Source organism: Myotis lucifugus, unplaced genomic scaffold (genome assembly GCF_000147115.1).
Source record: "Myotis lucifugus unplaced genomic scaffold, Myoluc2.0 scaffold_139, whole genome shotgun sequence".
Lineage (NCBI taxonomy): Eukaryota > Metazoa > Chordata > Mammalia > Chiroptera > Vespertilionidae > Myotis > Myotis lucifugus.
Genome location: NW_005871187.1, coordinates 2,735,364 through 2,758,008, shown reverse-complemented (window position 1 = coordinate 2,758,008; position 22,645 = coordinate 2,735,364). Strand labels below are relative to the sequence as shown.

General features: G+C 36.5%; 1 protein-coding gene across 2 annotated transcripts; it reads right to left on the bottom strand.

The window, feature by feature from the left end:
• Window positions 1-299: 299 nt before the first annotated feature.
• BIRC2 (baculoviral IAP repeat containing 2) lies at window positions 300-21,802 on the bottom strand. Of its 2 annotated transcripts, XM_006094664.2 has the most exons (8): window positions 19,663-21,802; window positions 19,466-19,565; window positions 15,374-15,452; window positions 14,495-14,543; window positions 5,308-5,550; window positions 1,443-1,697; window positions 1,125-1,166; window positions 300-1,015 (listed from the first exon to the last, which is right to left on the bottom strand). In XM_006094664.2, the coding sequence occupies exons 1-8, from the start codon at window positions 20,534-20,536 to the stop codon at window positions 822-824; spliced, it is 1,836 nt and encodes a 611-aa protein (XP_006094726.2). In that variant the 5' UTR covers window positions 20,537-21,802; the 3' UTR covers window positions 300-821. The 2 variants fall into 2 exon arrangements, with proteins under 2 accessions (XP_006094726.2, XP_014316264.1); XM_014460778.2 differs by lacking the exon at window positions 5,308-5,550 and having other exon boundaries at window positions 19,663-20,621.
• Between the last annotated feature and the right edge of the window lie 843 nt (window positions 21,803-22,645).

Below are 22,645 nucleotides of genomic sequence, written 5' to 3'. Positions count from 1 at the left end.
CGGGTTCGATTCTGGTCAAGGGCATGTACCTAGGTTACAGGCACATCCCCAGTGGGGGGTGTGCAGGAGGCAGCTGATCGATGTTTCTCTCTCATCGATGCTTCTAACTCTCTATCCTTTCCCTTCCTCTCTGTAAAAAAATCAATAAAATATATAGATTAATAAATGCTAAGTTAGCATATGAGTGCTTACAATGTGACAGGAACAATGCTTAAATATATTATCCCATTTAATCCTTATAACACTTTGAAGACATATAAAAATTATTTTTTAAGCCAAGAGAAAAAATTTTGATCATGTAATCTTTTCAAAGAACTTTATTAGGATGTTTTTCACATATTAGGAAAAAGCTTATTTGCCAGTAAAAGAAAGATATTTAACAACACAAATGAAAAACACCAAAGAGAATTTGGCATCATGACTTGGATAAACTTCAGAGTTCCTGGTTTCCAGTTCTTTTAAACTACACTCTCATGTAGTGCTCAAAGCTTTCAGAAATACCAAATTCAGTCACTCCTGAAATGATACATAATAGCACTGAGACTACTTACTCCTTAATTTCTCCTATATGCACACATGTACACTAATAAAAGTCCACCAAACATAAATCTTCCCTTTGATATAAGAGAGATTAAGATTAAATATGATATACAATACTTTATTTTTTTGGAAACCACATTACTGGTATAGAACATTTGGATAGAACACAAATGTTACTAATGAAAGAACCAGTAACTCCTTTTCTACTTCAGATGGCTTCAAATGTTCAACAATTATTTGAAGACTTTCACATACAGGCTAACATATAGCCCATATTTCTTTTATGAGAGAAATGTGCGAACAGTTCCCTTAATTATACCCCTGCAAATAGGGCATTTTCTTAGGGAAGGGGCACATTCCTGGCATACTACTAGATGACCACAAGGAATGAATACAATAGAAACTTCTTTGTCCATGCACACTTTACAAGTTCTTTCTTCTTGCAACCTCCTCAATTGTTCTTCCATAGACAGACCTAGTAACAAAAAAAAACTTTAGCAAAATTGAATTTCTATTTTAGTTCCCATTAAAGAAATAATATGAGTAATAATTCATGTTGATCTTAAGTCTTCATTTTGTTTTACCTGAAACATCTTCTGTTGGAATATACTTCATATTCTTTTCCACTAAGGAAAGAAAAATATACAAAAAACATCATTACCAAATACAACACTGCTTAACCTACTACCTGTTTTACCTACTATCTACTAAATAACATAGATTCTAAGTATATATTATCAGAAAAGATTTAGCCATACTACATGGGCAATAAAAGACCAGTTTTTTAGGACATGTAAAATTATGGAGCATAGTTTGCTAATTGGATTTATTTACTTTTTTGTCAAATACAAAGATAAACATAATCCCAAGGATTTCTAAAATAATTTTACCAAAAAACTCACCAAATAAGTTCTTATATAATGTAGAGTCAATTTCTTTTAGACAGTTTTTGAAGATGTTGGCTGCAGCATTTCCTTTAACTAAAACAGTATCAATCAATTCTCTTGCTTGTAAAGGTATCTGTGTTTTTTGTTTAATTATATCATGTTCTTGTTTATTAATTATATTGGCCTTTAGAAGATTATCCAGGATCGGAAGCACACAAGTCAACTGTTGAAAGAGAGCCATTCTATTCTTCCGAATTAATGACAAATCATCTTCATTTTAGAAAAAAGAAAAAAAAAATCCATTAGATTTTATACTGCTCCAACTAAACCTATACCAACCATATAAGCAATTTAGGCACTAAATAAATAGGAACTTTAAAAAGAAGGGCAAATTTACTTGTTTGCACTTTAATGTCTCTCATTTGAAAAACTCCCAGAAGATTTAGCTAAGGCACATTATATAGCATACACACACAGTCTCTGTTTGTGTCCCTTTCTTAAGTCAATACATTTATATATTTAGAAGTCTACTTTTCCTTTATTCTGTTGAAAGCAAGCAGAGAATGTTAGAGGATAGTAAAAATTTCCCACTTTTATACTTTCCCACATGGAATTAATAAAACATGCTAACTTCTACTTGCATTATATCACTTTACTTTTTTAAGTTTTTACATTTTAAGTATAGTTGGTATATAATCTTATATTTGTTATGTTAGTTTTAGGTGTACAACCTAGTGATTTGACAGTTTTATACCTTAAAATGTGATTACCCCACTACATATGGACAGAGAACATGAAAAGACATTTCTCCAGAGAAGACATACAGATTGCCAACAGACATATGGAAAGATGGTCAACATCACTAATTATCAGGGAAATGCAAGTCAAAACCACAATGAGATACCACCTCACACCAATCAGGATGGACATTCCAAAAAGTCAACAAAGAACACGTGTTGGCGAGGATGTGGAGAAAAGGGAACCCTTCTGCCCTATTGGTGGGACTGCAAATTGGTGTAGTCCCCATAGAAAACAGTATGGAGAGTCCTCAAAAATTTGAAAAAAGATATAGCATTTGACCCAGTTATTCCACTTCTGGTATTTATCCAAAGAAAACGAAAACACTAATTCAAAAACTATATATCACTTTTACAAGGTCTTTTATATAAATTGTCTTATTTGATACAAAGATTCTGTCAATTAAACAATGTAGGTATGATTGCTTCTCATTTTAAAATACGAAGACTCCGAAAAAAATGAGAACCTGCCCAAGGTTACAGAAATAATTAGTTGCAGACCATGGTCTCCTAGTATTGTTTTCAACTCCATGCTTATGAAGCAGTACTGTAGACCTCCTTTATCTGTGGTCTCACTTTCTACTGTTTCAGTTATCCCCAGTCAACCATGGTCCAAAAATAGTGAATGGGAAATTCCAGAAATAAAAAATTTTTACGTTTTAAATTGTGCACCATTCTGAGTAGTGTGATAAATCTTACTTTGTCCCGGCTGGGAGGTGAAAAATCCCTTTGTCCAGTATATCCACACTGTATTCGCTACCCACATGTCAGCCACGAGGTTACCAGGTCGACTATCATGGTATTGCAGTGCTTTCAAGTAACCATTATTTTACTTAATAATGGCGCCAAAGTCATTCATATAACTTTTATTATAGTATATTGTTATAATTGTTTTATTGTATTATTAGTTAATGCTGTCAATCTCTTATGTGCCTAATTTAAAAATTACACTTTATCATAGGTATATAATGTATAGGAAAGAAACACAGTATATAGGGTTCAGCACTATCTGCAGTTTCAGGCATCCACACTGGGGGTCTTGAAACGTAGCCTGCGGATAAGTGGGGACTACTGTACTGCACTGTTAAAGTGTCTGAGCTGTAAAGTCAGGACAGATATAGAGCCCCGTGCTGGTCTAGCCACTGACTAGCTATGTGCCCTAACTTCCAGATTCATTGGTTTCCTTATCTGTAAAATATAACTGTACCTCCCTCAACAGGGTGTGAGAATTAAATGAGATAATATACATACAATATTCAGCATAATATCTGGTACATTGTTAGCTACAATATTATTTTATAAATGTCTATGTTTATATCAATTTTTTAAAAATTTCCTATGAACCAAGTCTAATCTTTTAAGTAAAAGTTTTCTCCTTTAACCTCAAATCAAATAAAATCCATAGTTAAATTTTCTAAATTTATGGAATATGAACATGAATTTCTGAGGTATTTTTCAAAAAGTTCCTTCTTCTACTGTTCCAATCACCATATTTAACTGCCTGTTTCCAGCCTTCAAAAAAAAGTACATCTTTTCATTTATAAGTTTAATGAGAAATAAGTATGAAAGTGAATTCTATTTTCCTCTTTTTAGAAACAAACAGAAAAAGGGTCTTTCAATCCAAATACCCCAATTTATAAAGGGTGTCCCAAAATTCACGCAAGAAGTAATTTTAATAGAAAACACGGGTTTATAATTAAAAATTGTAAATTTTTATTGATTCATAAAGTATACAGTATAGGGTTATGTATGGAATAGCGTATCGGGCAAAATATCCACGTGTCACCGTTTGGTGTGGATTTTGGGCTGGAGGCATCATCGGACCATTCTTCTTCGAAAATGCGGCTGCTCAGGCAATAACAGTTAATGGTGCTTGCTATCGCGACATGATAATCCAGTTTTTTGTGCCTAAATTGCAAGATATGGATGTGGACAACATGTGGTTTCAACAAGATGGTGCCACATGCCATACAGCCCAAGAAACAATTCAATTACTGCATGAGTCATTTCCTGGTCGTGTAATTTCCCGTTTTGGTGATCAGAATTGGCCGCCCAGATCATGCAATTTAACACCATTGGGCTTTTTTCTTTGGGGTTTTTTGAAGTCTAAGGTTTATGCCAACAAGCCCACGACCACCCACGCCTTGAAGGAGGAAATTGAGCACTGTATCAACGAAATTCAGCCACATTTATGCAAAACGGTCATGGAAAATTTCAACAAAAGAGTGCGTATGTGCCAGCAAAGCCGTGGAGGCTATTACCAGATATGCTATTCCATACATAACCCTATACTGTATACTTTATGAATCAATAAAAAAATTTACAATTTTTAATTATAAACCTGTGTTTTCTATCAAAATACTTCTTGCGTGAACTTTGGGACACCCTTTACTATATATGCAACCTTCACCTCTGCTAGCTCTTTAACCCTATTTTTTGTATCCTAGTCTCCACAGCTAGTCTATAAACTCCTTGAGAATGAGCACCATGACTCCTATAGGTGTTCATGTTCAATAAATATTTGTTGAAGAAATGATTACTCAACACTTGTTTTGGGAGTCTGAGACATAACATAATCTGATGAATTCCAAAATCAGTTCCCTATCTTTGGGTTGGACAGGGGCTTCTCACCAAGCCCTAGGATTTTATAATCAGTTCTATTTTTTGTATAAGGACTGCTTTCAGGATTACAGAGTCAAATATCATATTAAGAATATGATTTGAAGGAACTTAAAAAAAGAGAGAAATAAGACCTGCATTCAACTTTAAAAACTTGCTTTTTCAGAACAACTTAAACTTGTTATAACAAGTAAATAGAACTCAAGAAGAGTTATGCTAAAATCCTCTGATTAGCATATATCAAGGAATCTTACTGGAAAATAAACATAGAAAAAAGGTATAGTCAATAGTTAAGTAATGCAGTCCACAGTCCCCAGTGGAGAAGGGGATGTGCAGTTTGGAAATGACTGGAGGCTGCTACCAGCAGGTGGTGGATAGACAAGGATACTAACTTCCCCATGACATGTGAGACTATCTTATGAGCCCCACTGGGAAATAATGCAGTTTACTAGAATTCCAAATACCTGATGCCATTTCTTCAGTTTGTCTTTCTTTTTCTTCTTGTCTGTTTTCATCTTCAGCATGAAGAAGTGCTGACACAATATCATTAACTGTTTTGTAATTCTCTCCAGTTGTTAGGATTTTACTCTGAACTGTCTGTTTTACCAAGCTTCTACTGAAGCCCATTTCCAAGGCAGCTTTCACCACTGGCGTATCCATCATGACTGCATCTTCTGAAGAACTTTCTCCAGGTCCAAAATGAACAACTATTTGGAATGACACGTACCAATGTTAAATTCCACAAATATAAAAGTATATAGGAAAACGTCTATGACACAAACTGTACTCTCACATTACTTATATCCTGGTAAGAGAGATGAACTAGATGCACTTATTACCTATAACTCCAACAAAAGTTTAATTTGATCAGGATCAAATGAGAGTGTATGATATGCTGTACTTTTTAAGAAATACCACTTCCACTTCCCAGGCTACACTCCAGACCTACTTAAAGAGAAACTAGGGATGGGGCTTACGAATCTGTATGTTTTAAAAATTCCCCAAGTGATTCTGATGTACAGTCATGTTTAGAAACCAATATGCTACACAAATTTAGAAGTGAGAAATGACCTCACTTCAGCCAGGGAAGTTGAGGAAATCAACAAAGACTTCATGGAAAAGTGGCATTAGAGCTCTGACTTGAAGAAACAGAATCTAAAGATATGAATAGATGAAGCAAAGAGAATAACAAGCGAAGATAGGAAGTATAGTAAAATGGAAGGCTGGTTCACCCAAAATATGTCTAAAGATGTAAATAAATATGATAAAAGAAGTAGACAGTCATATGATTTCAGAAGTGACAGATGCTCTGAAGAAAAAGCAGTGTAAGGTGATTAAAACAAACTAGGAGGCAGGAGGACACTTCAAATAAGGTAATCAGGAAAGCATTTTCTGATAACAGGATCAACGCTAGCCAATATGACACATTATGAAAATTACAGCCCTCGCCGGTTTGGCTCAGTGGATAGAGCGTTGGCCTGCGGACAGAAGGGTCCCAGGTTCAATTCCCATCAAGGGCACATGCCTAGGTTGTGGGTTCGGTCCAACGTGCAGGAGGCAGCCAATCAATGATACCCTCTCATCATTGATGTTTCTACCTCTCTCTTTCTCTCCCTTGCTCTCTGAAATCAATAAATATATATATATTTAAAAAATCTTAAAAAAAAAAGAAAATTACAAAAACATTAATTCTTCAAGATGTTTTACTGCCATCTGCTGGAAAACTGTTATAATAAACATATAAATATACAATGGCTACCATGTGTGCTGTGCTCCCTTGCTCAAACATATGTGGAAGCCCTGTCTAAAGAGGTAACACCAGAACAAATACTTTAGTGATAAAAAGAAGTAAGCTATGGGAATATCTGAAGAGTCTTCCAGGCAAAGAGAAAAGCAAGTATAAAACCTTAAGTCAAAGTAAAGCTTGATACAAGATATATTCAAGAAACAGAAAGGTGGTGGTGAAAGTCAGGGAGGAGGAGGATGCCCAGATTATAGAGCCTTGCAAGAAGTTTATATTTTCTTCTACGTTTGCCAGAATATTCTAGGAGGGTTTTAAGCAGAGGAGTGATAAAACCTGAATTTTTTTTTCCCCCCAAAAGATTAATTCTAGCAGTTTGGTGATAAACTTAAATGAGGTAAAATGGAATCAGGGAGATCTGTTTGGATATTATAATAGAAGATGATGGCAGTTTGGATTAGGTTGATAGGGATGGAAATGGAGAAAAGTGGTAAGGTAGGAACATATTATAAAGGTAGAGATGAAAGGACCTCTAATTAAACATATAAGGTAAAGAGAAGAATCAGGAATAATGCCTACGTTAACTTTTTTTAAAATCTTCACCCCACGATATGGTTTGCATTGATTGCAGAGAGAGAAAGGGAGGGAGAAGGGAAACATCAATGTGCGAAACATCGATCAGGTGCCTCCCATACACATCCTGATCAGGGATTGAACCTGAAACCTGGGTATGTGCCCTGAGCAGGAATCAAACCCGAGACCCTTCGGTGCAGGGGACGACACTCTAACCAACTGAGCCACACCAGTCAGGGCAGTTTTCTGAGTCAACTTTTGACCTTAGCAAATGGGTGCCATTAACCGAGATGGGGACAACCAGAGTAGGAGCAAATTCGCGGGATGAAAGAAGGGAGCAAAGGTTACAGCTAAGTAGAGATTTAAATATGTAGTTGGACAAGATAGCCGAGTGTTGAGAGTTATTCCATCATTTGAAGGTTTGAAAAAGGAGTAGTCATCACAGGAGATTGTCCATGATCAACCAGGGAAAAACCAAGAATGTGGTGTCTGGGAAGTCAAGAGTCAATGTCTTAAGGAGGATGAAGGACAGTGACATCAGCAAGACTGCCAAATAAGATGTCTCTCACTCATATTCCCCCACCCCACTCTACCCCATCAACAACAGGAATCCATCCATAAACTAGAAGTCCCTTTGTGGGAGCTCTGAGATCCAGTTCCAGCCCCTCAGCTATGTTCCAGAACCAGATTATGAAATCTTCTAATAGTCTAAGACCAAAGAGAACTGTTTTGAGAAAACACGCTTATACCCAGACAGCTGACTCACTGACCACTATCCCATCTACAGACCCAAAAACATTTTCATACTGCTCAGGACTTGGCTACAATCCAACTTAACTTGATCCTGTCCCCACCATACACCAAGAAAATGGGGAGGAGCCATGCCCACCTATGCTTTGGTCTCAGCTGTGGACACTGAAGCTGCCTATGAACCAGATCCATCCATGGTCCAGGAACCACTGCAGGTAAACCTGTCAGACTGTAGATTCTGAAAGGGCCTTGCAACTAGGTTCCAACCCATCCCAGCTGCAGTCCACGAATAGTCCTGCTGCCACAGGGACCCAGCAAGATACATTCCCAACTGAGCAGCTGGAGATACTCAAAGGGCCTGATACTCAGCCCCAGTCTCTCTCAGCCAGTCCACAGCAGTACTGCTAGCACACGGACCTGGTGGGAGACACTCGTGTCTGCACTTCAGAAGACCCTGAAACAACCCCTCTACCTACATTAGAGCGCAGTCTAGTCCACCAAGGGACCTGGTAGGAGACATGTCCATCTGTGCTTCCAGGACCAGGTCTACAGACCTCTATCTTCTCTGAACCTGAAAACAGCTCTGAGGCTCAGTTCCAGCCCCTCTCAGCTATGTTCCAGAGCCAGTCCTATCCATCAAGATATAAATCCAGTCACCAGACAAGAGCCCCTTCCTCCCCACAAGGATCTGAAGGGAGCCACATTCATCTGTACATCTGGTAATAGGCCCACTATCTAGAGCCCAATTGTGGACACTGAAGCAGAACCTTGTCCCAACAACATCCTACTAAACAATGTACTAGAGTCAGTCTTATCCACCAAGGGACCAGATAGGATCTACACCAGCCTTAGCCTATAGCAACAAGTCCACCAACCATGGATAGCACCACAGACCCAGCGACAGCCTCGTAACAGCTCCATCCAAGCATGATCGCAATCCAGAAGCAATCCCATCAGCCAGGGGACCCTAGAGAAGAAAGTCTTTACCTACCAAAAGCAGTCTATAAAGAGTTGTTTGCTCCTTCAAATGCACAGACACCAAAAAAGGTTATATGTATATCATGCTAATCAGGCAAGTTTCACACCACCAAAGGAAACTAATAAAGTTCTACTAATCAACTCTAAGAAATGGAAAGCTATGGTTCATCTGACAATTATGATTTACCTGACAATGAATTATAATAATCAACTAAAGAAAATAAAATTCAAGAGAATAAAGACAGACAACTAAATAAAATGAGGAAAACAACACATGAACAAAAATTAGTTTAAGAAAGAAATAGAAACCATAAGAAAGATCCAAAAAGAAATCCTACAGCCCTGACCGGTTTGGCCCAGTGGATAGAGTGTCGGCCTGCGGACTGAAGGGTCCCAGGTTCGATTCTGGTCAAGGGCATGTACCTTGGTTGCCGGCACATCCCCAGTGGGGGATGTGCAGGAGGCAGCTCATCGATGTTTTTCATCGATGTTTCTAACTCTCTATCCCACTCCCTTCCTCTCTGTAAAAAATCAATAAAATATATATTTTTTTTAAAAAGAAATCCTACAGCTGAAGAATAAGACAGAACTTAAAAATTCAACAGAGAAATTCAACAACAGACTTGATCATGCAGAAGAATCAGAGAACTAGAAGGCAGATCATTTAAAATTAGCAAGTTATAGGAACAAAACAAAAAAGAGAGAGAGATTAAAAAGAGTACAGAAAGACTACGTGAATTATGGGACACTACCAAACACATGAACATTCACATCATGGGTGTCCCAGAGGAAGAGAGAAAGGAAGAAAAAACGTACTTAAAGAAATACTAAGTGCTGGCGAGGATGTGGAGAAAAAGGAACCCTCATGCACTGCTGGTGCGAATGCAGACTGGTGTAGCCACTGTGGAGAACAGTATGGAGTTTCCTCCAAAAATTAAAAATGGAACTCCCATTTGACCCAGTAATCCACTTCTAGGAATATACCCCAAGAAATCAGAAAGGATATATGCATCCCTATATTCATAGAAGCACAATTTACAATAGCTAAGATTTGGAAACAGCCTAAGTGCCCATCAGCAGATGAGTGGATTAAAAACCAGTGATACATCTACACAATGGAATACTACACTGCTGTAAAAAAGAAGGAACTTCTACCATTCACAACAGCATGGATGGACATGGAGAGCGTTATGCTAAGCTAAGTAAGTCAGTTGGAGAAAGATAAATATCACATGATCTTACTCATTTGTGGAATATAATGAACAACATAAACTGATGAACAAAAATAGATCCAGGGACAGAGAAGCATCGAACAGACCATCAAACCTCAGAGGGAAGGCAGGGGAGGGTGGGAAGTTGGGGGGGAGGGGGGTAACAGATCAACCAAAGGACTTGTATGCATGCATATAAGCATAACCAATGGACATGGACACTGGGGCGGTGGAGGCATGTCCTGGAGGGTGGGAGTGGCCAGGGAGAGGTCGATGGGGGAAAAAGGAGACATATGTAATACTTTAAACAATAAAGAATAAAAAAAACACTACATTTTTTAAAAAAGAATGAACAGCTGAAAACTTATCAAATCTTGGGAGAGTTATGGATATCCAAGAACAGTAAGCTTAAAAAACTCTAAACAAGATCAACCCAAAGATTACTCCAAGGCACATATTCAAAATATTAAAAGTCAAAGACAAACTTATTCTTTCAAAGAAGAGAAAAACAATTTCTCACATACAAGAAATCCCATAAGGATATCAGCAGATTTTTCTGTGGAAATCGTGCAGGCCAGAGTGTGATGTGATATATCGAACTGCTTAAAGATAAAAACCGTCAACCACACAAAACAGTCCTTCAGAAATGAAGGGGAGGTAACGACATTAAGACAAACAAAAGTTGAGGTAGTTCAACAATACTAGACCTGCCTTAAAAGAACTGCTAAAAGGATTTCTTCAAGTTAAAATGAAGGGACACTAAGTAACAGCATAAGACATATAAAAGTAAAACACTTAACTGGTAAAGATAAACATATAGTCAAAATCAGAGCACCCTGAACTGTAACAATGGTGTATGATTCACTTTTATCTCTAGTATAAAAATTAAAAAACAATCTTAATAACTATGGCTACAATGATTTGCTAATGTGTTAATAATATAAAAAGATGTAAAAGTATAGCATCAATAGTGTAAAATGTGGAGAAGTAAAAGTGTAGTTTTTGTATATGGTTGAAAGTAAATTGTTAGCAGCTTAAAGCAGTCTTATGTTTCATGTAAGCCTCATGGTAAACATAAAGAAAAATTAATCAAAAAGGAAGATATCAATGAACTAAAGAACTTGTAAAAAAAAAAAAGTTAAAAATTATAATAGTGAGTCCTTAACTATAAATAATCATTTTAGCCTGGCCAGCTTGGCTCAGGGGTCAACCTATGAACCAGGAGATCCCAGTTCAATTCTTGGTCAGGGCACATGCCCGGGATGTGGCCTCAATCCCTAGTAGGGGGTGTGCAGGAGGCAGCCAATCAATGATTCTCTTTCATCACTGATGTTTCTTTCTCTCTCTTCCTCTCCTTGCCTCTCTGAAATCAATAAAAATATATTAATAATAATAATTACTTCGAATATAAACGGACAATTCTCTGATAAAGATACAGAATGGTTGAATAGCTTTAAAAAAACAGGATCCAACAATATGCTACCTATCAGAGACTCACTTCACCTTTAAAGAAACAGATAGGCTGAGAGTAAAGGTATGTAAAAAGATATTCATGCAAACGGTAACTAAAAGAGATGAGGAGTAGCTATACTTGTATAAAATAAAATAAGACTTTCAGTGAAAATCAGTAACAAGACAAAGAAAGCCACTATAGAGGAGTCAATTCATCAAGAAGCTATAATAATTGTAAATATATGTGTACCAAACATTGGCGTACATAAATATTTAAAGCAAACTAAAGAGAGAAATAATAATAGCAGGGGACTTCAATACCCACTTTCAACATTGGATAGGTCATCTAGACAGAAAATTAACAAAAAAATAGTGAACCTGAGTAACACTATATAGCAAGTGGCCCTAACAGACATACACAGAACACTCCATCCAATAGCACCGAAAACATTCTTCTCAAACTCACATGGAACATTTTTCATGATAGATCATGTGTCAGGCCACAAAACAAGCTTTAACAAATTTAAGAATACTGAAATCACCGAAACCGGTTTGGCTCAGTGGATAGAGCGTCGGCCTGCGGACTAAAAGGTCCCAGGTTCGATTCCGGTCAAGGGCATGTACCTGGGTTGCGGGCACATCCCCAGTGGGAGATGTGCAGGAGGCAGCTGATTGATGTTTCTAACTATCTATCTCTCTCCCTTCCTCTCTGTAAAAAATCAATAAAATATATTTAAAAAAAAAAAAATACTGAAATCATATCAAGTATCTTTTCTAAACACAATGGTATAAAACTAGAAATCAGTAAAAGGAAGAAAATGGAAAAATTCACAAATACAGGGAAATTAAAAAACAACTCCTAAACAACCAATGAATCAGGGAAATTAGAAAATATCTTGAAACAAACAAAAACACAACGTACCCAAAACTTAGAGGATGCAGCAAAAGCAGTTCTAAGAGGGAAGTTTATAGCAATAAATGCCTGCATTAAAAAGTCTCAAACCCAGCCGGCGTGGCTTAGTGGTTGAGCGTCGACCTGTGAACCAGGAGGTCATGGTTCGATTCCCAGTAAGGGCACATGCCCGGGTTGTGGGCTCAGGTGTGCTGGAGGCAGCCGGTCAGTGATTCTCTCTCATCATTGATGTTTCTGTCTCTCTCTTTCCCTCCCTTCCTCTCTGAAATCAATAAAAATATTTTTTTAAAAGTCTCAAATAAACAACCCAATTTGAAACATCATGAAATCAGTAAAAGAAAATAAGCCCTACTTTGCAGAAAGAAGGAAATAACAAAGATTAGAGCAGAAATAAATGATATAGAGACTACAAAGAAAATAGAAAAAAAGAAACTAAGAGTTGTTTTTTTGGAAAGATAAACAAAATTGAAAAACCATAGCTAAGCTCATACAGAAAAAAAGAGAAGACTTAAATTATAAACAAAAGAGAACATTACAAAAGAAATACCAAAACCGCAAAGGATCCTAAGAGACTGCTATGAATAATTAACGCTAACAAACTGGATAGTCTAGATGAAATTGATCAATTCCTAGAAACATACAACTTACTAACAATGAATCATAAAGAAATAGAAAATGTGAACAGACCAAGAACAACTAAAATGACTGAAGCAGTAATCAAAAACCTCCCAACAAAGGAAGACTGAGACCAGATGGTTTCACTGGTGAATTCCACCAAAGATTTAAAAAAGATTAATGCCAATCCTTCTCAAACTCCTCCAAAAAGTTAAAGAGGGCCAAAACCGGTTTGGCTCAGTGGATAGAGCGTCGGCCTGCGGACTGAAAGGTCCCAGGTTCGATTCCGGTCAAGGGCATGTACCTTGGTTGCGGGCACATCCCCAGTGGGAGATGTGCAGGAGGCAGCTGATCGATGTTTCTCTCTCATCGATGTTTCTAACTCTCTATCTCTCTCCCTTCCTCTCTGTAAAAAATCAATAAAATATATTTAAAAAAAAAAAAAAAGTTAAAGAGGGAAAACCCCAAATGCATTTATGAGGCTAGCATTACGCTGATACTAAAGCCAGATAAGGACACTAAATGAAAGAAAACTACAGGCCAATATCCTTGATGAATACAGATGCAAATGTTCTCAACAAAATATTAACAAGCAATTAAACAATACATTAAAAGAATCTTAGTTATGATAAAGTGGAATTTATATATGGATGCAAGGATGGTTCAAACATATACAAATCAATAAACATGATAAACCACTTTAACAAAATAAATAATAAAAAACATGATCCTCTCAATAGAGTCAGAAAAGGCATTTGAGAAAATTCAACCCCTTTCATGATAAAAAGCTCTCCTGACAAATACCAAACATCTAGCCTAGCCAGTGTGGCTCAGTGGTTGAATCAGGAGGTAGAGATTCGATTCCTGGTCAGAGCACATGTGCGGGTTGTGGACTCAGTCCCCAGTGGGGTAGGGAGAGGGGCAGGAGGCAGCTGATCAATAATTCTGTCATCATTGATGTTTCTATCCCTCTTTCCTTCTCCCTCTCTCCCTTTCTCTGAAATAAATAAAAACATATTAAAAAAAAAACAAAAAAAACACAAACCTAACATCTAACCTAATTCCTAAATGAGATGTGAACTAGGTCTTTTCAAATATGCTAGCTTATAGCGAACAACTTTTCCTCCTTGGAGGGCTTATTATTTGCACATTTCCTTGGTATTCCTTGAGCTATTTGTTACGGTTGTTTTTCTTTTACATGTGTCTTATCTCCCCACTTGGAATGTCAGTACTTTAAGAAAGATTAGTATACTTCTAAAAATCTTCTGACAATGTCATGAATCTTAGTATACTCATTATTTATAATTAGCTTCCAGCTTTTTTCCCCTATGACCTCAGAAATCCTTTGTTTACATACTTTCATTCCCAACATTCTTATAAAAATTCCCATTCCATATTTGAAGTATTTTCATACATACTGGGTGGATCAGCATTTTCATCTCCAGGAGTGTCTGAAGTTGACAACAGCTATGAAACAGAAGAAAAATTAATGGGTAAAATAAAAAATTTCAAAAGGCCTGCACAAAGCAACATTAAGGTAAGTTTTCTGTAAGTAGTGTACAGACTCTGAAAACTGGAAAATTTACATAATACTTCACTTTGCTTGCCCTGAGCAGTGTGGCTCAGTTGGTTGGAGCACTGTCCCATGCACCAAAAGATCACTGGTGTGATTCCCAGTTAGGGTGCATACCCAGGTCACAGGTTCAATTCCCTGTCGGGGTACGTGTGGGGGCAACCAACAGATGTTTCACTCTTACATCGATGTTTCTCTCTCTCTCTATCTCCCCCTTCCTCTCTCTCTAATATCTGTAACATATTAAAAAATAATTCTTCACTTTGCTTTGTTTTACCTTAATCATCATAAAAATGTCCTTAAACTTCACCTACTTCCAAATTAGAATTCAAGTGTATCTCTAGTTTCAGAAAAATAAGAAAAAGTATTAATGATTTCTCATTTCTTTTAGAAAGTCGTATTTCAACTGGACCACTCTCAGAGGTTCCAAACTCCTGACAATTCTATATTCTTTTCTGGAAAAGATGGAGGAGACATTAAAGATTCTCCTCCAACTTACTACAAATTGTAGTTTGTGGAGTGATTTTCAAAAAACTGAAAACAAAAGACAACCTTTTTTATAACCCCTTAACAGGGTAGTTAAAAAAATAAAAATTAAAGGTATTAATATGAATACAAAACCTGTAACTATACCTGAAAAACAAATGTAATGATTACTTCTAAAATATTTTTGCAATTATTATTTAGGAGAACTCAATGATGTCAATTATAAAAATGTATTTACCTGTTCAAGAAGATGAGGATATCTGGCTTGAATCTCATCAACAAACCCCTGTCCTTTCATGCGTATCAAGAACTCACACCTAAAACATACAGATAAAATTTTTTTAAATTGTTTTAGATCAAAAATATAACCTGATCATTCTAGAAAAATGGCTTTCATACATTTTGTACCCCATAATAGAAACACTTTACATCACAAAGTAGCATACATACATACCTAACAGAAACAAAATTCTCAAACATTAGACTCTTACTATGTGCTGATGCATTCTGATATTTTCTATTTAGATCCATTAACACAGTTAACAACAATAAAAGGGTCTAGATCTACAAAGGAACACAAACTGAGGCTTGAATAATGCTGTTATAAACAATTTGGGGATTTAACATAGTTTCAGAAACTGTAGTACAGTATTCCTAAAATGTGATCTTTCATAATATAATAACTGCTAATCTTTCTCTAGTGTCCATTCTTCCATTACATTTAAAGCACAAATCCACCCTCCAAAAAAATACTGAATCAAATATTTTCATCTATAATGTGACAGTGTTTTCCAAGTACTCATTTTCAAATTACTAAGATTTCTAAAAGGTGTTCCAGGAAGTTCACATAAAATCTGTTTCCATATCATAGCTTTTGTTTTTCAACAAATAGTGCTAGACAACTAGAACAATATACTTCAACCTATGCCCATACTATATACAAAAATAAACAAAATAAATCATTAATGTAAATGTAAAATGTAAAACAGAAGAAAATGTTAAGAGAAAATCTTTTTATCCTCATGTTAGGTACCAAATTCTCAGATAAAAAACCAACAGCATAATCCACAAGAGAAAACTGATAAACTGACATTATCAAAATTTAAAATGTCTGCTCATCACTGTTAAGAAAATGAAAATCCACAGACTGAAAGTTTGCAAAACACATCTGATAAAGCACTGTATCCAGAGTATATTATGAACTAGCAAAACTTAATTTAAAAAAAGAAAACATAAAAATGGGCAAAAGATTTGAACAGATACTTCACCAAAGATGTATAGATGGTAAATAATCAAATAAGAAGCTCGTCATCATTAATCGATAGGAAATGCTAATTAAAATGACAGTGAAATGTCACTATGTCCATATCTATTAGAATGGCTAACATAAAAAGACGGACAATACCAAATGTTGTTAAGGATGTGGAACACCCGGAGGTCTCATACCATGCCAGTGGAAATTTAACATTTAACGATTTAGCAGTTTCTTATAAAGTTAAAACAAAACTTGCCATACAACTCATCAATCACACTTGGACATGTTTACCCAAGAAAAATGAAAACATGTGTCCACAAATGCTTTGTTAATATTTAGAGTGGCTTCATCCATTATTGCTCCAAACTAGAAACAACTCAAATGTCCTTCAGTTGGTGAGTGGGTGGAATGAATAAAGATCATATGCATGCTCTGTTATCAACCAAGTAACAGAACTAGTTGTTACTGTGTTTTGATCTTTGTATAGTTTTAAATTATTTTCATTCTGGAACTGATTAATTTATATTCATAACGATTAAAGATAGGAAGTATAGCCCTAGCCAGTTTGTCTCAGTGGATAGAGCATCAACCTACGGACTGATTTTGTCATTTTCGTGTAAAGTTAAAAAAAAATTTAACTTTACATTTGATTTCGGTCAAGGGCACGTACCTTGGTTGCAAGGTTAATCCCCGACCCTGGTTGGGGCACATGTGGGAGGCAACCAATCAATGTATCTCATATAGATATTTCTCTCTGTCTCTCCCTCTCCGTTCCACTCTCTCTAAAAATCAATGGAAAAATATCCTCGGGTGAGGATTAACCAAAAAAATAAATTAAAAAAATAAAGATAGGAAGTATAATAAATTCTCTCCATATTTTCCCCTTCTCCAATGAACTCCATGAGGACAATTTTTGGGTGTCTTATTCACTGCTATGTCCCCAGCATCTAAAGAGTATCCATTAAGCACCCAAATATTTGATAAATAAATAAGTAAACTGTTAAAATATAGTGATAACAATTACTTATTTGGGGTTTTCATTTACTAAGATTAAAGATTACCCACAATGGAAATTTGCTGTTTTCAGAAGTGTTTACAAAAAAGCATCACTAAGTTCTTTCTGTTATTTAACTATTTAAAGCAAAACACAAGTTACAGAAATAAACCAAGACTTTGTTTTGTTTTATAAAGGATAAAATGTAGCAATTCAAATACTGGAATTAGAAAGCTGTTTATGTCTTTTTCATACAGTATACTCAAATTTCAAGTTATATGTACACAATCCCATAGAGTCGAATATAATTAGGTTATTTAAATATCTGACAATAAAACATGCTTTTTCCTACATAAATTATTTAAACAAAATATATGTCACTTTTCAGAGTTGGAAAGTCAAAATTTATCTTGACATATTATGAATATTAAAGATAAAATTTTAAAACACAACTGTTAACAATGTATTGGGCCATACTAAAATATTTCTCCAATTTTTTTTAACTCTACACAAAAATGACAAAAGGACTTTTTAATTTCCTGAAGGGATTCCAAAGATGTCTTATATTGTGAAAGGCACTCACAGGTCAAAACATTATCTATATTATACAACTTGAGGCCCGGTGCACGAAATTCGTGCACAAAATTCATGTGTGTGTGTGGGGGTCCTCAGTCTGGCCTACAACCTCTCCAGTCCGGGACCCTTCAGGGGATGTCCAACTGCCGGTTTAGGCCCGATCCCACCAAACCAGCAATCGGACATTCGCAATCTGGGACCATTGGCTCCTAACTGCTCACCTGCCTGCCTGCCTGATCGCCCCAAACCACTCTCCCTGCTTGCCTGATGCCCCTAACTGCTCCCCTGCCGGCCTGATCGCCCTCACTGCTCTCCCCTGCCAACCTGATAGCCCTAACTGCTCTCCCCTGCTGGCCTGATCTCCCTAACTGCTCTCCCCTGCTGGCCTGACCCCCTAATTGCTCTCCCCTGCCGGCCTGATTGCCCTAACTGCTCTCCCCTGCCAGCGTGATCGCCCCTAACCACCTCTGCCTTGGCCCCGCCACCATGGCTTTGTCCAGAAGGATGTTCGGTCTAATTAGCATATTACCCTTTTATTAGTATAGATTCCATTTATAAGAGGTACCTACAGTAGTCAAATTCATAGAGACAGAAAGTAGAATGGTGGTTGCCAGAGGCTAGGGGGCCAGGTAAATGCTGAGTTAGTGTAATGAGTACAACTTTCAGTTTAAGAAGATGAAAAAGTTCTGAAAATGGATGGTGGTAATGACTAAGAAACAATGTGAATGTTCTTAATGCCACAGAAATGTATACTTAAAAATGGTTAAAATTAGATAAATTTTATGTTATGTTTATTTTACCACAATTTTTAAAAAAATCATCTAGTCCAACTCCCTCATTTTACAGAAGAGGAGAGAAGCTCAAAGGCATCACACAATTTGTTCAAGTTCACATAGCTACTCAATAATACAAACAGAATTAATTTCTAATTCTATTTCCACTAACGCCTCTAAATTCTTTCTAAAAATAGGAGATACTGCTAGAGACAGTGAACAAAGGAGATATGTGACATATCACAAGATAAAATTGTGCAGAAAAAAATTATTTACAATTATAATCAGAGTTAACAATCAGATTTTATTATATGCATTCTTATTACGAACTATTTTATTCATAAATCTATTTTATGTCACTTGTTTTCCTTTTCCCTTCTTACATTTTTCTAACTTATGTTCTTTTTGTTCTATTTTATATATCTTTAATCCTTAAGTCTCCTTTAAAGCAAAATAGGAAATAAACAAATGAAATGTATGGCCGCCATAATTGTAAATGAGTCAAGTTGAACTATACCAGGAATACATGACTTACAAAAGAAAAATGCACAAAACATTCTACAACTTTTTCAATAAAAATAATTATAATTAAAGTTCAAATTGGAAGTTTTAAAAGGCTCATTCCCCAATAGCATAAGAGAAGTTTTGTTATAGTGAAATGTAAATTTAACCAGGCCAGGATTCCTACTTCTTTAAGCAGTTTTGTGCAGGAATACCTTTAAAAACAATTACCTTGGAAACCACTTGGCATGTTCTACCCAGGGGTCATCTCCAGATTCCCAACACCTTAAGCCACCATCACAGCAAAAGCATTTGACATCATCGTTTCGACCTAAGGAAACAAAAGACTAACATTATATACACACACGTGTTCTCAAATGTCAATCAAAATGAACTAGATAAAATGTAGAACTATGTAAGTTTCTTACCCACATAATAGAAACCAGCACTTGCAAGCTGCTCAGGTTGAACTGGAACATTAGAAGGCCAGTACATAAATGTCCTCAATCGGGCTGCATGTGTCTGCATGCTCAAATTTGAAATGCTAAACCTCAGGGTGTCTAGAGAATTCTCCAAAAATGGGCAGTTGGGGAAATGCCTTCGGTGTTCTGACATAGCATCATCCTTTGGTTCCCAGTTACTGAGTTTCCCACCACAAGCAAAGCAAGCTACCCTATCTCCAGGTCCTATGTAATAAAAACCAGCTCTTGCCAATTCTGATGGTGACAAAAAAGTTAACGGCCACAGGTGGTAAGTAAGCAATCTGGCTTGTTCAGTGCTCATTGCATAACTGTAGGGGTTAGTCCTCAATGAGGAGAGGTCTTCAACGGCTCTAGAATGAATAGGGTTTGATGAAAGGTTGGGATAAGAACCACTGAACGATCCCCGCTGTTCCAAAGTAGGAGACAATGAATGTGTAAGACTGTTTCTCACTGGAGAAGTCGTCTTAAAGGTGGACTCCAAACCAGTAACAGAAACCAGATTCTGAATAAAGCTACAGCTAGGATAGAGCTGTTTGTGTTTTTCAATAGGATTGTCTCCTTGTTTCCAGTTATCCAGCATCAGGCCACAGCAGAAGCATTTGACCTTGTCATTCACACCAGTGTAATAAAAACCAGCGCGAGCAAGACTCCTTTCTGAGACAGGAACACCAGTGGGGAAAGTCGAGTACGTAGACATTCTGTAGAGTTCACATGAAAAGTCGTATTTCATTTTGTGTTTGTCGTCAATTGTCCAATTTGACAAGATAGTACTATCTTCCATTATAGTCTTTTTTGATATGAGGGACCTGGGACAAGTCATTGGGAGGTAGTTTTGTGCATGAGTGATTTTACTTTTTGATGGACAAAAACTTCCACATAAAATTTCTCATCTCTTTATACTAAATAGAATCAAATGATAGGCGCCTACTTAAAATTTACTACACCTAGTTTAGTGGATTTACACCTACGTTTACACTCGGGTAGGATGAATATCCCCTCTAAATTACCAAGATACTCTGTAGTACTCTTTGGGATTATATTAACTCTTTTAGGTAACTCAGGTTCTGTTAAGTCATTATTTAGTGTAATACTAATATAATGACCTGAAAGCAGTCAATACGCTTCTGAAGATATTTAAAACTAATTGACTTTTAAAGGAGGTTTATATTCCCAAAGTTCTAAACAACTACAGAATACCTAAATTTGCTTTTGGTTGTAAACTACAAAGCCTGGATATCAAGCCAATTACTGATGATGCTATAAAAGGAAAAAAATACTTTATGCAGGCTTCTTTCTCTACAAGCACTTTAATATAATTTTCAAAAATAAAAAAATACAAAATCTTGTTTTAGTCTAGTAAACAAGAATTAAAGTCTTCATATGGTCACATTATCTAAAGGCTAATTCACACAACTTATTATCATAGTATTTACTTAAGTGGGTTATGTTAGTTTCAGATAGCTTTGGGGGACATCAATACCCACAAGCTTTGTTGAATTTATTCCTGTTATACTGTGTATGATGTCAAATGAAATGAATTTTGCTTAAAGCTCACAAACTGCTAATTTTTCCTCCTTTGTTAATTATTGTCTATATGTTTCCATTTCCTGCAGCATCATTATTATGTTGTTTTTCTTCCTAACTTTGCATACCACTTTATTATTATGCTTGACCAACTGAAGGTATTTTCTCTATAAACTTAACTAATTTAACCATAAAATTTCCACAGAAGAAACTTTCTACTCTGCATTTAAAAATTAACCTGTCTTTCATTTAAGGATCATGCACCTATATTATTCATTTTGTAATTACAGATAAGTAAATTTATCAAGGTAACAGCTTGTCCTTTGTAGTTATTATCATAAATGACTAATAAAATATTGTATTACATAATGTACCAGTAATTAACTTTACTATTCTTTCTGAAAACCCCTTCACATTTAAAAAATATGATTCATACACAAAATTACACTCCACAGAGTTCAAGCTATATCCCTTTATAAAGTTTCTGGGTCTCCATAATGGGATTTATTACTGCAGCGGAAAAAAACGAGGGGAAAAAAGTAGTCTCTTCAAAGCTGTAAATCTGGAAAAAAAAAAAAAAGCTATTTTAGGAAACTATTTTAATAGTCAAGAGCATTTATACACTAGTATTCAATGTAGTCAATAAAGTCTAAAAATGAGTTACATTTTAGAAAATACATGTTAATTCACAAGCAATTTATCACAAAAACTTTCTAACTGGGAAAGCTTTAATTAAAATAAATGCAATATAGATAGGCCCCTTAGCACTAAATACATATATCTATATTTTAAACATACAACTTTAAAGACAGATGGGCATTTACTTAGATCAAAATATTCTGTCCTCGGTCGCCTCCCCTTTTCTGGCGACAACTTTTAATAGTTTAAGAATTTCCCTGGCAAAACCCATCAGCAACAGTGCGGCAGTAATTAGGCAGGAACGTTTTTTTTAATGCCCAGTCTCTCCAGGACGAGGCACGCTGACCAGTAAGAGCGAGATGCATCAGGAATTCGCTAACACAAACCCCTAAACGCCACCATCCCCTCCCAATTCTAAAGCAACAGCCACAGACGGCGCCTCGAAACCAGCACGTAGCACCGCGGCCTGCGAGCCCTGGCCCGGGGCTGGGACCCCTCGCACGGAAGCTTCCGTTCCAGCAGGACTCGGTCTCACACCTTTAAATGAGACACTCTTCCCCGCAAGCACCGTGACGGTGAATTCTGACCTCTTTTGTGCAAACTGCAGCTGGGTGTGGGGGGTTGACTGGAAGGAAAAAAAGAGCAACGATGGGCTTCACCCACTGATTTCCCGGAGCCGTGCTCACAGCGCACAAAAGACCAGCAAAGCGGCGGGCGCAGCCGGACCATTGTGAAAGGATTCGCCCCGCCGCCCCAAAATGCTTTG